The 14,800-nt window shown below is 54.5% G+C and overlaps 4 protein-coding genes across 4 annotated transcripts; 2 read left to right on the forward strand and 2 right to left on the reverse strand.

The window, feature by feature from the left end:
* Nucleotides 1-311: 311 nt before the first annotated feature.
* GLRG_03726 (uncharacterized protein) lies at nucleotides 312-1,075 on the forward strand (the record flags this gene model as incomplete). The annotated part of the gene is made up of 4 exons (XM_008094411.1): nucleotides 312-341; nucleotides 399-513; nucleotides 577-766; nucleotides 1,012-1,075. The coding sequence occupies 4 exons, from the start codon at nucleotides 312-314 to the stop codon at nucleotides 1,073-1,075; spliced, it is 399 nt and encodes a 132-aa protein (XP_008092602.1).
* Nucleotides 1,076-2,111: 1,036 nt separating this feature from the next.
* On the reverse strand, nucleotides 2,112-3,718 carry GLRG_03727 (4-aminobutyrate aminotransferase; the record flags this gene model as incomplete). The annotated part of the gene is made up of 2 exons (XM_008094412.1): nucleotides 2,112-3,321; nucleotides 3,414-3,718. 2 exons carry the CDS (start codon nucleotides 3,716-3,718, stop codon nucleotides 2,112-2,114), a joined length of 1,515 nt encoding a protein of 504 aa, XP_008092603.1.
* A 2,140-nt stretch (nucleotides 3,719-5,858) lies between these two features.
* Nucleotides 5,859-8,797, reverse strand: GLRG_03728 (voltage gated chloride channel; the record flags this gene model as incomplete). Its single annotated transcript, XM_008094413.1, has 7 exons — nucleotides 5,859-5,918; nucleotides 5,970-6,080; nucleotides 6,135-6,515; nucleotides 6,568-6,900; nucleotides 6,949-8,085; nucleotides 8,132-8,508; nucleotides 8,584-8,797. 7 exons carry the CDS (start codon nucleotides 8,795-8,797, stop codon nucleotides 5,859-5,861), a joined length of 2,613 nt encoding a protein of 870 aa, XP_008092604.1.
* A 1,898-nt stretch (nucleotides 8,798-10,695) lies between these two features.
* On the forward strand, nucleotides 10,696-14,067 carry GLRG_03729 (uncharacterized protein; the record flags this gene model as incomplete). The annotated part of the gene is made up of 3 exons (XM_008094414.1): nucleotides 10,696-12,975; nucleotides 13,040-13,473; nucleotides 13,524-14,067. The coding sequence occupies 3 exons, from the start codon at nucleotides 10,696-10,698 to the stop codon at nucleotides 14,065-14,067; spliced, it is 3,258 nt and encodes a 1,085-aa protein (XP_008092605.1).
* Between the last annotated feature and the right edge of the window lie 733 nt (nucleotides 14,068-14,800).

Below are 14,800 nucleotides of genomic sequence, written 5' to 3' on the forward strand. Positions count from 1 at the left end.
GCATTCATTGCCTGCTCCCGTCGCGTTTGTCTGCCTGGTAGAGTGAAAGCTCGACTGCATTGCACGGCTTATTCGGTTGACGGTGCCGGCTCCGTCAATATCTCTCGCTCGTTCTCTTAACCGTACCTTGGAGGCTCACTTCCATTTCAACGGCACATCTGCCGCTCGTTAACCTTCTGACAGCGCCGAGACACTCGTTTGCCGAAGCTCCATCGCAAATGCCTACCCTGCTGCCTCTTTGGATAAACACGTTTCTCTTCAATACTCCATGACACTTGTTCACATAGCTTTCAGCTCTCCTTCTTCTCACGATGGCTTACTCTTTCACGGAGGAGGAAAAGGTCAGCCATCATGGACTGCTTGTGAGGTTTCCATGCTGATGCACAGCTCCATCGCAGAGATTCATCCTCGCCGAAGCCATCAAGACCAGCAACCTGGATGTTGGCCTTCTAGCAGGGTTTCTCAAAACACACAAGGTCGAACCGGATTGGCTTAAGATGCAGTTACCTAGTGGTATGTTGCGCTTCCAGCATCACTTCCACCTGGTGCCCTGTTGTACTAATACTGGAGGGTCAGGCCGCACCATGGAACAGTGCTTGGCCGTCACGGGGCAAATACTCCAGGGGCCCATGAGGATACCAGACCTGAAGCGAAAATCCATGACCGATCTCCTCGAACAGCCTTCAAAACGCTTAGCTGCAGGTCCCACGATGGAACCGCCAACACAGTTACCGTCTTTGGCCTCTGCGACGCAAAATCTGGCACCGTATCCGTCGATGTCTGTGCCTTCCGTTTTGGCGGCGCCTTCGCAGCCACATAACCCACAGCTTGCTAATATACAACCACGGCCCACCGGCATGGAGAGCACCGGGGGTTCCAACGGATCATCGAGTTCTAGCCAGCAACAGCCAGCATCGTTCCCACCTCGTAAAAGAGGCCGGCCATCGCGAGCAGATAAGGCCAGGCAGCTTCGGCCCTTGCTGCCACAACACCTGACTCCCCTCGCACCAGCACCGGCACCTCGGTCTCTGGTGGCAGAAAGCCCGACGACGCCGGCAGAAAGCCCCGCTTATAGCCTGTCACCCGGCCCAGCTACGGAGGGACAGAATGAGCCAGCAAGGCGGAAGCGCGGCCGCCCAAGGTTATCCGAAAAAACACAATCAGTAGGTGTCTGTGTTCACGAGCCCACATCGACATCTATCTGACCGCTGCTTAGAGTACTTTTTTGACAGAAGAACAACCCAAGTCGTATTCAGCGCGATCGACGCCCAGCCAAACCTCACGCCGACCGTCTGACGAGGTACCTCGCGATCCCTACAAGGAGGGCGAACAGCTACCTGATGCGCAAAAGCAAAAGGCCATCCCACACATCAGTCATCTACAACAGGAGGGGTTGGCGAGATAGAAGACGGAGCCGTCCACGAGGCGGCGAGAAACTGTTTACGACTACCACCTATAAAACGGTATACCTCTCCGCACCTGGGGGAGGGGTTGTTGAATGTACGAGCGTGTGTGGCTTAACTAGCCCAAGACATGGGGGGCCAGACTTCCCTGTGTACCTACAACAAACGACGCATGCCTGCTACGAGCACGTGTATACTAGATTCCGTGGCGCTGTAAGCCTACCATTTTCATCAAACGTGGCACAGTTCAGCATGGCTAGAATCTGTTTTTGCCCGTGCAAAGACGTACTATAGATGTACGTAGGTCGAGCTGTATGACACACCAAATACACTTAAACGATACTAGAAGTACGAACACGCTTAGGCTACTGTCATGTCAGTGGAACTGTTGCAACACGCGTACACCTTTAGTCTGTGTAGCAAAAACCATTCGGGATTATGTATTGGGGTTTTTTTTTTTTTGTTTTTTTGAACGCAATACGTTCTTTGTCCCTTGTGATTTTGGACACCAGTCCTATACGCTAGACCATGAACCAGACAGCAAACCCCCTTCATGAATGATGCTTCGAAAAGTAGAAAAAACAGAAACGACGCAGCAGAAACGAGACGAAAACGAAGAAAAACGAGAGACCCAAGCCTGCACGGCTCAGGAATTTTTCTTCTTCAAACTTTTTATTTTATTTTTTACCCCTTGCACCGGCTCTCCATCTACCACGACTTGGCAATCTTCTCGAGGGCCTCGATCAGAATGTCGGCGTGGTGCTCCTGGAAGATGAGCATGGGCCGAAGGCGGACGGCGCGCTCGCCGGAGCCACCGATGTTGATGCCGAGGCCCTTGGCGCGCTTGAGGAACTCGTCGCGGCGCGGGTTGTCAAAGGCGATGAAGGTGCCCTGGCCCTTGCCGCGCAGGTTGTCGAACTGGTCCGGGTACTTGGCGGCGAGGCCCTCGAGCTTGGAGAAGAGGTAGTCGCCGACGCGGGCCGTGTGCTCGACGAGGCCGAGGCGGTCGATCTCGTCGATGATGGCGCGGAAGAGGATGGCGCGGGCCGGGTCGCCCATCCAGGTGTTGAACTGGCGGTAGGGCTTGTTGGGGCGAAGCTCGGGGTTGCCAAAGTAGTAGCCGGCGGTCTGGGCCTTCTTGGAGAAGGTGACCATGTCGGGGGGCGTGGGAAGGTCCCAGTGGTCGTGGGCCCAGAAGCGGCCGGTGGCGCCGACGCCGGTCTGGACCTCGTCGACGATGAGGAGGACGTTGTGGCGCTTGGTGACCTCGCGGAGGCCGCGGAAGAAGGCGGGCGAGGCGTGGTTGTCGCCGCCCTCGGACTGGATGGGCTCGACGATGACGGCGGCGGGGGGCACGTGGTAGGTCTTGATGAGGTGCTCGACCTCGTCGAGGGCGGCCTGCTCGGCGGCGGCGTTCTCCTCGACGTGCTCCTCGAGAGGGTACTTGAGGAGGGGGAAGGTGGCCTGGGGCCAGTCGAAGGCGGGGATGTCGAGCTTGTGGATGGGCTTGGAGCGGGTGGTGGACAGGGAACCGAAGAGACGGCCGTGGAAGCCGGTGCGGAAGGAGAGGATGGACAGGTCGGACGCTCCGGGAGACTTGTTGTCCATGGCGGACGACGTCTCCTCGGGGGTGAAGTCGACGTCGTAGCCGCCGCGCTCCTGCTGGCGGCGCCACATGAAGGCGGCCTTGTAGGCCGTCTCGTTGGCGTCGGAGCCAGCCATGGCCGTGAAGACCTGGTCGAGGCCCTTGGGCGCCACCTTGAGGATGCCGGAGCGGAGGGTCTCGGCCCAGTCCTCGGGCGGGAAGTTGCCGAGCGCGGGCCGGTTGATTATGGCGTTAACCATCTCGGGGGTCTGGGCCACCTTGGCCAGGACGGGGTTGTTGTATCCCAGAGGGATGGAGGCGATCTGGGCGTAACTGTTTGGAGGTGGGGGGCTCGGTGTCAGTGTCTCTCTTCTCATCGTCCTTTCGTAAGAGGAAGGGCGGGGGCTTTTTGGAAGTCCACTCACACGTCAAGCAGGACGTTACCATCGGCGTCGACGATGTAGTTGCCCTTGCTCTTCTTGTAGTCCGTGAGCATGTTCAAGCTCCGCGTGTCGAACACCTTGTGCAGGTCCTCGGTGTGCTTCTTGGAGGCCGGGCCCGGAATTTCGGTCTTGACCGACGGGCCGGAGGGCTCGCCGGGGAAGAGGCTCGCGGCAGCCATGCGTGGGACGGAGGCGCAGAGCGACCGGCGCGGGAAGGCGGCGGCCGAAGACCTAGCCGCTCGGATGGCAGGGCGCGCCATTGCGGCGGAGGCTCTGGTGAAGACCATTGTTGCTTCTGTGGGGTTGTGTATACGTGCGTCTCTTTCTCCCACTCGCTCTCCTCTCAGCTAGGCAAGCTCCCGACAACCCGGATGTCTTTCACCCACACTGTCTCTCTCTCTCGTTCGTTCGTTGGGGTATCGTGGGCTATATGCAGTAGAAGCGTTGCGATATCGGAGGGTACAAGATCGACCAGCAGGAGAGGGGGTATCAATCGGTCAATTGCAAGAAAAGAAGCGAGAGGAGGGATGTAGAGAAGGAGGGGCGTTTCGTGGTATGAGTCGCTGCGTGGGGGGAGGGGCAAGTTTATAGACGGCGGGTGGCCACGGCTTATCTACCTCCTCGTCACTATGCCGTTGCCCGGTGGAGGCGCGATAGCTAGCCAAAGGCATTGCTTCAAGTACACACCATAGCGTGCATTGCACACGCTTAGTACCTGGTTTGAGCTTTGGTCCTCCCCCTCCCTCTCCCCCGGTCTGGCGTTGAGTCAAGCCGACGGTACATCCCAATGATCAGACTGGCCGGCGCGCGCCGGCAGTGTGAAGCAAGTCTTGGGTCCGTACTTGCTCGAGATGGAACTAATGTGCGTAGTAGCAGTTTACGCCCGGTCTGCCCCTCCTCCCCCTCCAATGATGGACAGGGAGACGTGCCAAGATTACGTGCCAGAATTGTGTGAAAATGCGGGGACCCGCAAGGAAAGCCGGGGACCTGACCTCACAACACAAAACTAGTGAGTGACACAGTCGACATGCTGCTTGGACACCGGCGTGCTGTTCTAGATGGAGGTCATGGTTTACGCTGTTTACGCCGCCACTGCCTCACCCTTTACCTAGGGCATTATTCTTGTCCACTGTTGGTCGTCGCAGCGCATATGAACGGCGTTAAATTGGAAAGAAGATCGATTGAGAATCAATAAAATGGCCGGGAAAAGACGTCTTGTGTCTGAGAATCCGCTGGACACTGGTTCACCTTTGCAGACGTGCAGATAGATACAGCTTCCATTATTGGTGGAGCAGCCTGTCCCCCATTACGCCTCACCTTTATCAGAGCTCGGACATAATAAATGTCGTGTACGGATGGCATGGCGGCTTCCGAGTCCTGTGCTGTATGTACCTATCGTCGAGAAGCATGAGCTTAATCTTCACCGCAATCTCAGATCGGATCCGGGAAACCCCTCGGTGGCACGATGCAGACGGTCAATGATAAGGAGAGATATCCTTTCGTGGGAAACCCCACCGACCGCGGGGACTAGCCCCGCAAAGTATCCAATTGGTGTTCCCATTAGTGAACCCTGGAAGGCCGATGACGGACCGGAGACCGGGACCGGGAAACGTTGCCGGTCGTAACACTACTGCTTTTTGGTCCACAGACTTGCTCCGTCACCAACGTCCACCGCCTTGTGAACCTATAAGTGGACAGCGGGGTCCACGGGATACATTCCGACGCGCGATCAGTTGCTGTTTTCTTCTGTTCCCCTCACTCGCCTTGGAACCGACTTCCCGCGCGAGCTCTTGGCCAGTCAATTCGTGGCTGTCTTCTTCCAGCCCGTTGGAGCAGGCCTTTAGTAGTAGGTATGCTGACTGCAAGAAACACCAATCAATGTAACCCGTACATTGTGGTGCATCAACGGCGAGCAAACTTCTTCGATACACAAGCACGACAAACGGTAGTTCGTGATGCATTGGTCAGGACGACAGAGCACAATGATTTCATATTTCCACTCTGCGGTTTATAGTATTCGACTCGCCGTTGTGCTTTCGTACCAACTGTAACGCCGTACTATTCTGGCTACACAAACGGCGTAGATGCAAAGACAATATGGCCTGTCCTACGTATCCTACAGTGATCCCGCCGCGAAAGGAAATCCAAAAGAAAATAAAGCAACAATGCTATGCAGATTGGGTCAATGAATGATCCGCCCCGGTATGCCAACCGAACGAACGCCATAACCATGTATGCCGTACCGCAAATATTGGAAGCGGACGCAATCGAACAAGAAACAAAAAATAGACAATTTCTCCTGCTGCTCTAGCAGTCTTGCCCGAGACGAAAATGCTAGCATGATGTGGAATATCGAACGCGAAGAGTACTTCACCTGCGCCAAGGCTCAATCAAGGCAGCCAGCCCCCTCAAAATATTGGTCGAAAATCAGTGACCTTGCATCTCCTCGAGCTCCCGCATGTACTTCACGAAGGTCTTTTTGTGTACCTGCACACTGTCAGTCTCCTCTTCTTGCCAAGGTTCGCCTGTCAGACATACCATTCCGGCGTATCGTCCGTTTTTCAGGACGCACACAAAGCGCAGACCGAGCTTGACAAAGCACTCATATACGAGGTCCATGGGCGACCTAATGTCCAGTGCCACAGGAGCCTGTTTACATGTCATTAGCCGTGACATCATACCACTCCTATCGTTGCTACTTACCGGATCGATATACGGGGTGAAATCGGTCTTGTCTACCTCCGAATCATCATCGGAGTCTTCGATGGTTGTGACAGGAGCCATCAGACACATGCTCGAGGCTTCATCGTCCAGGTTGTCTAAAGCGTACTCTAGATCGGGGGCCGGGATCATGCCGACGAGGATACCGTCTCGGATAACGGGCAGGCCTCCGTCAATCTCTCCCGCTCTGTGTAGCGTCAGGAGCTTCTGGCGAAGGGTGGTTGCACATATTGCAGGAGAGGCGCTGATGTCGATGATCCTTTCTCGACGGACACGAGGAACGATGTCGGCCAGGTCTGAGGTGAAGATGGGCTTGTGCTTGTTGTCGAGGAATGGGTACGAATTCATGTTCGTCAACAGGTCCTGGTAAGGAATTAGTGCTGTTCCCCAACAGTGACAAGCATCTTCCACTTACGTAGATGCTGTTTGGTTCAATGGCGTCTGCAGTCCACTTTGCCACCAGAATTGCTAGGGAGAAGGGCAGTACGTAGTCCAGGCTGCCGGTGAGCTCAAACAGAATAACAGCAAGAGTTACCGAGAGTCGAGTCACGCCACACATCGTTGAACCGGCGGCAATAAGACCATACACGCCAGGTTGGATGCATGATCCGGCCTCTTTCGACGCACAAGCACCCCACAACCCGAATCCCGGATACAACAGGACCGTGTACTGGACGAAATGGCCAACCAGTCTGCCCATGAGGCCACCCACCACCATGGATGGGACGTAGATACCCGCTGGAACTTTCTATGGCCAGGTTAGAGTCTGATAAGTCGACAGAGCCGAATTACTTACGATGCCAAACGTGATGATGGTCAAGAATCCCTTGATGAGAAAAGCAGTGAAGAGGCTGATGAGAACAGGCGGAATGTCGTCCGTAGTGGTTGGGCACAGGCCGTAGTCCTCGCGGTCGGAGTCGTCGTGACAAGGGGCCGCGAGGTTGAGCATCAGTTTCGCCACGGGCTGTTTGGTGTGTACGTTCCAGTAACCCATCACTGAGGTGGCGATAGCAACCAGCATGACCTCCACCATTGGGTATTTCTTGATGACGCCAATCTTCCGGAACGATTTGGCCCAGTGCTTAGATGCTTTGATGAACAGCGCACCTGCAGCACCGCCCAACACTCCAAGTACAATGTAGAATACGAGCTCGAAGTAGTGCCAGTCGGCCACATATTTAACCTGGAACATGACGATTTTGTGCGTGCCGTAGGGGTTGAGAAACTTGAGGGACAACGCAGCTACGATGCAGCAGAAAAATGTGCGGAAGAGCGTCTTTGCAGGAAAGAAGTACGAGACCTCTTCGAGGCCGAAGAGAACGCCTCCCAGAGGAGCACCAAAGGCGACGGCCACTCCCGCAGCGGCAGCTGCTGACAGTACTTCACGCCTTTTGGCGTCATTCTTGTCGTATTTCTCGAAAAGTCGACAGGCGATATTGCCGATACAGGTGGCGATGTGGACATAAGGTCCCTCCTTCCCGAGACTGAGGCCAGACGCCACAGCCAGAATGAGTGCAGCCGATTTGACAACCAGCGTCTTTACACCCAGGAAGCCGTGCAGGACGAAACCGCTGAGGATGACACGAACTTCAGCGACACCGCTTCCGGCAGCAGAGTAGTACACCATCGGAGGCGGCACGGCGGCTTCAATCGCTTCACAAACTTCTGGGGAGGGCAAGGTCTCGTCACCTCTTGGTTCATCCGTGTAGGGTGCAATTTCCGCCGCGAGATTTTCATCAAAGGTAGTCATTCGATAAGCCGAGGGTACCACGGTCTTGGTTGTCAAGGTCATGGCACAGGCGAGACAGGAAAAGACGACGCATCCCGTCATGGAAATGGTAAACTCGGTCCCGACATCGCCAAAGGGCCAGAATCGCAAGACCTCGGACCAAGTCCGCCAATCCGCACAGGGACCTTGTTTAGGACAGCAATTCTAGAACCGGTTAGCAAGGCCCAATATCATGTGCAAGATATCATACCTTTTCGCTAATAAGCCACCCGCGTGCGCAGTAGCCGTACTTGTAGTCGAAAACGGTGGCTTCGGACAAGTTCACGACGTAGGCGACAAGGGCAACGACGAACCCGCACACAGCACTCAGGATCCAACCTTGAGAGGCATCAAAGACGGCATTTATCCTCCCCCGGAGGTCTTTGCGCATCCTCAGGGCCTTCGCCCGATGAGCATCGACGATGTTGTCATGGACCCAGTCAGTAGACGTGAACTGGTCATACCATACACGCTCATCAGGCTGTATTGAATGCTTCGACTCGTCCATTGAATCGTGATGTTCGATGGAATTGTAGAGACGTTGTCCGAGAGACGGGTTACGGCTATGATGTAGGCTTCGAATGCTTCCTGGGTCGGGATTTGTGTTAGCTTCTGCGAATTCTCGGTACAGCCCTGGGCAGGAGGGCGTTTAAGACAACGTACCGGCGACGCTGTGGTTTCTCGACAGGCCTGGTTTAAGATGCTTGGGACTCTCTGTGCCGGATTGGTGGCGCCGTATCCTTGCCCGTCCCAAGAGTAAAGGCGAACGCTCATCCGGCACCTCTACGGAGCCCCTCCGAGAACCGAATCTTGGCCTTCTCGTGCTCAAGGGCGAGGGTGGCCCCGAAGGACCGTCATCGTCGGGATGATCGGCCATGGCAAAGCTTGGGAACGCGGCTCAACCGTTAGAGTTCTAGAGATAGTTTCGAATACTGAATTTCTGGGCTCGAGCAGCTTTTAGCGACCGGATGAGGTGAGGTTGGCGTAAGTTGGACAGTAAAGAAGGCCGCACCACGTGGGAACATAAGACAAAATGGCACTGTGCTTAGTCGAAAGCAGAGCCTGGTAGTAGTAGTAGTTTGTCTGCCAAGGAACCTCTTTTCGGGGGCACAATAGGGGGTGGTAGGATAAGCTGGCCGGATCGAAGTGTATCGAGGCTTGGCACGTGAACTGATGTTGGCTCCTATGCTGCCAGTTCCAAGGTCGCTGACAGCCACGAGCACAAGTCTAATATTGGGCGAGGCGGGAGGCTGATCACGATAAGGAGGGTTTGTTGTCAGATGCGACGAAGCGTAAGGCGGCTGACTATCGTAGGCGAGACATATTCCTTGGCGTTACTAACAATCGGTAAGTATGCACAGCAGCCAAGAAAATGTGATGAGGGGGAGATAGAGTGTGAGAAAAAAGAGACTCGTGAGGAAAGAAAAAAAGAAGAAGAGAAGAAGAAGAAGAAGCTATCAAGAGCATCAAGCGGGCCTGATACGGTGATAACCTAACCGGTCGGGTTCATTTGTCTGGAAAGTGCGACAAGTCGCGTCGAGATAGTTCTAGTCGGCCATCCACTTTCCCAAACGACCGTCTTCCCCACCCTCATTGGGCTATGCACTGGGGCACGCGCGGTAAAGACGAGGACATGCTCCACCAGACAAACATTGTGAAGGGGGTGGTTTACTCGGAGCAGGTGGGAGAGCGGCTTGGCTGTGAGGTCATTTGCACCGGCTGACCCTTAAGGGTGGATGCTTTTGCGAGACATCAGGTGGTGGTAATTGGCTGATGTTCTATACTAGGTATGTATTTGACGCTAGCGCGATTGCCTGTGAAAACGGTCAGATCCCTTATACGAATACCTAGGTACCTATCTAGGTACTCAGTACTGTACAGGAAGACCCTGAGATTACGCCATGGCCCATGGCGACCCTCGAAGTTGACCGCTGCCCGCCGTGTCACCGCCCCCTTCGCCAACATTCCGTGAGTGCGCTCCGTTCTCCAACCCCACCTCCGTCAAGGTCGCGAGTCAATCCCAACCAACCCCAAACCAATCGCATCTATACTCCCGTCCGTATGGTTACACGGGCCTACTCCGCATCACCGTCTCGGAAAATTCTCGGCTTTATCGGTTTCCCTCGAGACGACCCAGCATTGATTCACCGCTAACTATCACGACTATGGGTCAAGACATCACAGCCTCACCCTCAAGACCAAAACACGTCGCCCGACTGTTGCACTCATCCCATAACAGCCCACTGGTCTTCGGGCGGGTTTGTTTGGCCTCGTTTTTTGGTGTTTTGGGTCAGAGACATCTGGGCCTCAGCCTCAGAGGTCGAACCCGGCATTTTGGGCCTAGTCGGGTTCCCCAGTAGCCAGCCGCACCACGCACCCCACATGCATCTGGTTTGATGTCCCAATTCACCGTTGGATTCGTTTCGTAACACACACGTGCCCAATCTCTTTGGACGGCGCAACGTACCTATCTATACTGGGTAGTGATTGTCACACCGTTCACAGTGCGAGGACCAACCCCGTCCACGTTCTCGAATCGTCGTTGCTTGGTGACTGCTGGTTGACTTCCCGTTTCCGCCACAATCAAGGACGCGCCACGCGCCACAGTATTCTACGACATACCTAAACCACGTCGAGTCACAGCGACATCTAGGCGGTAGCTATTACACCCCAAGTGATAGCGCGCAATCGGTCCGTCGCTAGAAACAGCCAAAAGTACTGAGTTCCGTTTGGGTGTGACTATGATTCGGTGAGGTGCAGACCGGCGTCGTCAACATGTCTGAGGCTGAGAGGAAAAAGTTGACGGTGCCCAAGTTCTCGTCATTTAAACCCAAAACTGCGGCCCCTACGCCTCCCAACATCACAGATTCGCGCAATCACAAGGATGATGATGATGAATATGTCAGGGAGAAACGGCCTCGCCACGAGTCCCGACATCACCATGACCGTGCGAAACTTCGCTCAGAGCACCGTCACCACCATCGCAAAGGCAGTCACGGCCGTAGTCAGGAACAGCCGCTGGTTGAGAAGCCAGACATGCCCAGAGCCCTAGACGAAAAGGCCACTGAGAGCAACTTCTACTTCGATAAAAAGGGCGACCCTTTGATCAGGAGATACGGTGGCAACGATCGTTCGCGCGTGCCAATATACCATCGTGGATACCGTGGACGTGTGCTCGGCTCCGATGGCTACTTGGTCGTTCATAGAGATGGTCCGCAGGAGCGCTTTAGCATTCGAATGCCTGGAGAAGGTAGTTCGACCTGGAGAGATAGGGCACTGTTCCAAGCCAAGGTTCATCGAGGCAAGCCGAAGCGCATACGACTACGGGATCAAACCAACAAAATCGAATCATGCGGCGCTGAGGAAGATTTTGTTCCACTGAGTACTTCCACGAAGCGACGACGCACCGAGGAGTCAGAGTCCTCTGGGAACGAAAGACCCTCTTACCGATCCATCGAGGGCAAGGCCAAGGCCCACGAGTTTTCCGACAGCGATATCGACTTTGACTCCGATTCCCAAGCGGAGATAGATCTTGATATGGATAATCCCCTCAAGCAGCGCTCGGTTCAACTATCCCGCCTAGTCAAAGAACACCCCGAGAACATTGAGGCTTGGCTTGAGCTCATCAAGCATCAGGACGTACTCTTGAACGCTGGGCAAAGCTTGGATAGAGATGTAACAAAAGCTGAAGTTCACAGCTTCGCAGAGATCAAGATATCAATGTTCGAGTCTGCATTAGCTCAAGCGAAGAAGCCTGAGGATGAAGAGCGGCTGTTGCTCGGCCTAATGCTCGAGGGCTCCAGAGTTTGGTCGACCTCGAAACTTGACAATCGCTGGGAGGAAGTGGCGAAGAAACACGACTCAAGTTTTTGCCTGTGGAAATCCAGGGTCGACCACAAACTCACAAGCATGTCAACGTTTCAGTATGCTGAGATCAAGGCTATGCATATCAACCGACTGCGGGCTGTTTCCAAGCAAGGCAAGGTCTCCGCGTCACCCGATCCGGGCCATTCGACAAATTGTTCAGACACCTCACGCTATGAGCAGATGATATTCGTGTTTCTTAGGGCCACGAGATTTGCATACAGTGCTGGCTTCCGCGAGTTGGCGATTGCTGCATGGCAGGCACTCCTTGAGCTGAACCTACAACGACCCTCAAACTTCGATGATAGGACGCCATCACAAATAATCGACTCCTTCAAAGACTTCTGGGAGGATGAATCCCCACGTATAGGGGAGAAGAGTGCTTTTGGCTGGGACTACTACGTCCGGGCAAGCGGGGCTGTCGATCTCGCAGAACCATGGAGAGACGAAGGTTTCATACAAGGGTCTCGGGACGTTTATAAGTCCTGGGGTGCGACTGAGCGGCTTCGAGCAACGAACGCGAGAACCCCAGCACGAGCCACGGATGATGTCCCTGAAGAGGACCCATACCGCGTTGTAATGTTTTCTGATATCGAGGAGATGCTCTTCATCATACCTTCAGGGGTCGTTCCTACCATTTGGAAACAGCTCGTCGATGCGTTCCTACTGTTTTGCTGCCTGCCCCCGGCGTTTCGGACGAGTGGGTGGACGGAAGCAGCGGAGAACGATATGCTGGTCGTAGGGAGCATGAGCCTCTTTGAGAACGATGTCCTCCTGAAGCCCAATGAACCTGATGTCATGGACGAGTCCAAAAAGACACCAGTATTCAGACAAGACGGATCTCGGTTTGCAGCGTCGCCTGATCTACTCTTTGCCGGCTCTGACTGGTTTTCGCCTTTTTCCGGCTGGACAAGCACATCAAAAACATTGGATGGGCCAGTAGACCTGACCTGGCTTGCCAATGCTCTTCGGTTGTTGGCGAGCTCGAAGGGACTTGGGGAGCTGGCTGAATATTCGTTGTCGATCGAAGCTATCAATGACCCCGGCAGCATAAAGAAGCGTGCCAAAGCGTTCATCAAGCAAGACCCTACCAACCTGAGATTATACAATGCATACGCTCTTGCTGAGGTTGCCTACGGAAGACAAGAAGTTGGCCAACAGGTTGTCGCATCAGCTACTGGACTGATCTCTGTGAGTGGACCCCCCGATCAGACCAGTCCTCTCGTGGGTTGAAGTACTAACAACGTTACTGCAGACCTCAAACAGCAGTGGCGGGCTGATGCTATGGAGGACGTGGGCCTGGATGGACCTCAATGCTGGAAATAACGTACAAGCTATTGCGCGTTTATGTGCGGCAACGGATGGCGCGCTTAAAGATGCCGTGGTTGCGGCCCCCTCTCAGCTTCTCAAAGCACACCAGTCATTCTTGGCCAGCCTGGAAAGCCAAATATTAAGTGGAAAACTAGATGATGCCATCGTCACCGCCGAATGCCTTGCACTACTCGTATATCTCACGTCACAAGAAGGTTCCGAACCAACGTCTGAAGCGCAAGGAAGCATCTCAGCTGCAATGGAAAGGATATGGACCTTGTCTTCGGAGTTTTGTACCCGAGGTCAGTCCATGTCTCCAACACACGAGAGACTTTTGCAAGCTGGTGCAAGGCTTCTGTACCATCATGCCAGCCGGGGGTGAGCAGGTCCAACCCTCTCCTAGAGTTTCAAAGCTAATCGTGCAGCAGACCGTTCCGTCGTGCCTATCTGAGGGAACAGCTCAGTCAGTTCATCGAGCTTTTCCCACGCAACACAATGTTCATCAGTCTCTTCTCCTGGGCATCGACCACGTTTGGCATCGATGACCCTGTTCGTGACATCCTTCGCAAGGTTGCCTTCGCAAACGGTAATGACTGCATCAGCAACCGCGTTTTTGCAGTCCGCTACGAATTGCAAAAAGGAAACGTGCATTCTACACAAGCAGCCTTTGAGCGGGCACTTAACACTCCCGCATGCAGGTCCAACCCGGATATCTGGCGATGCTATATCAAATTCAGCTACGCCAGGAAGCAGTTCAGGGCCAAGGCAAAGGACGTCTTCTTCAGGGGCCTAAGGCATTGCCCATGGTCTAAGGACCTTGCTCTTGAGGCGTACACGACGCTCATCAATGTCATGGATGAGTTTGAACTCAGAGCTGTCTTCAACACCATGTCGTCCAAGGGGTTACGGGTACACGTCGACTTGGACGAATTCGTAGCCAATCACAAGGAGACGAGGGCTATGTATGGTTAATGCTGTGCAGCAGAGGCGTAGCACAGGCGCCTAATATCAAACAGCCGGCTCTCTAGTGGAACATTCAGACCTCGGTCAAGATGACAAGAACTGACGGTGTGATTCAAAGCGTGAACCACAATGAACAGAAACCTGGGGGGGGGGGGTTGATGCCACTGCAGGATTTCGGCACCGACAATGACTGGGTTTGGACCTGGTTGGGGCTAGCTCGGATTAGGAACGATTGATCAGGCATGAGAGCAGGCGAAAGAGTCAGAGTGGCAATGCATGCGCAACACAACGGGAATTCTGACCAGGTAGTTTTGGTTGGCCGGATGGCCTTACAGCAATAGCAACCCAGCCATTGCTCGCTTGATTAAGATGATGCGGAGTGACTCATCTGCCATAGTGTACGAATACAGCAAGCAGCTCATTGACTCTTTTCACCCTCAGTGCTTGAGGCGAATCAGGGTCCACACAGGTCGCTCGGTGTGCCCCGCCCCGCCCGAAGGCGCCCCCGCCCCTCCCCTCCAGGCGAACTTGGAAAGAAAGAGGTGAAGCGGCGGGCAGCTCTGGTGCGCCCCCCCCCCCACCTTTGGTCTCTCTCCATTGTCGCTTTTTATTAATTGCGACTTCCGCCGCCGCAAAAATTCCATCAGCAACACCCTGACGACAGAACCCTTGACGACGACAATTTTTCCTACGCCTGCGCAGGCATTTCCATACGAAGAATCCCATACGACTGTTTCCCTCG

The sequence above is a fragment of the Colletotrichum graminicola genome (assembly GCF_000149035.1).
Source record: "Colletotrichum graminicola M1.001 genomic scaffold supercont1.11, whole genome shotgun sequence".
Classification (NCBI taxonomy): Eukaryota; Fungi; Ascomycota; class Sordariomycetes; order Glomerellales; family Glomerellaceae; genus Colletotrichum; species Colletotrichum graminicola.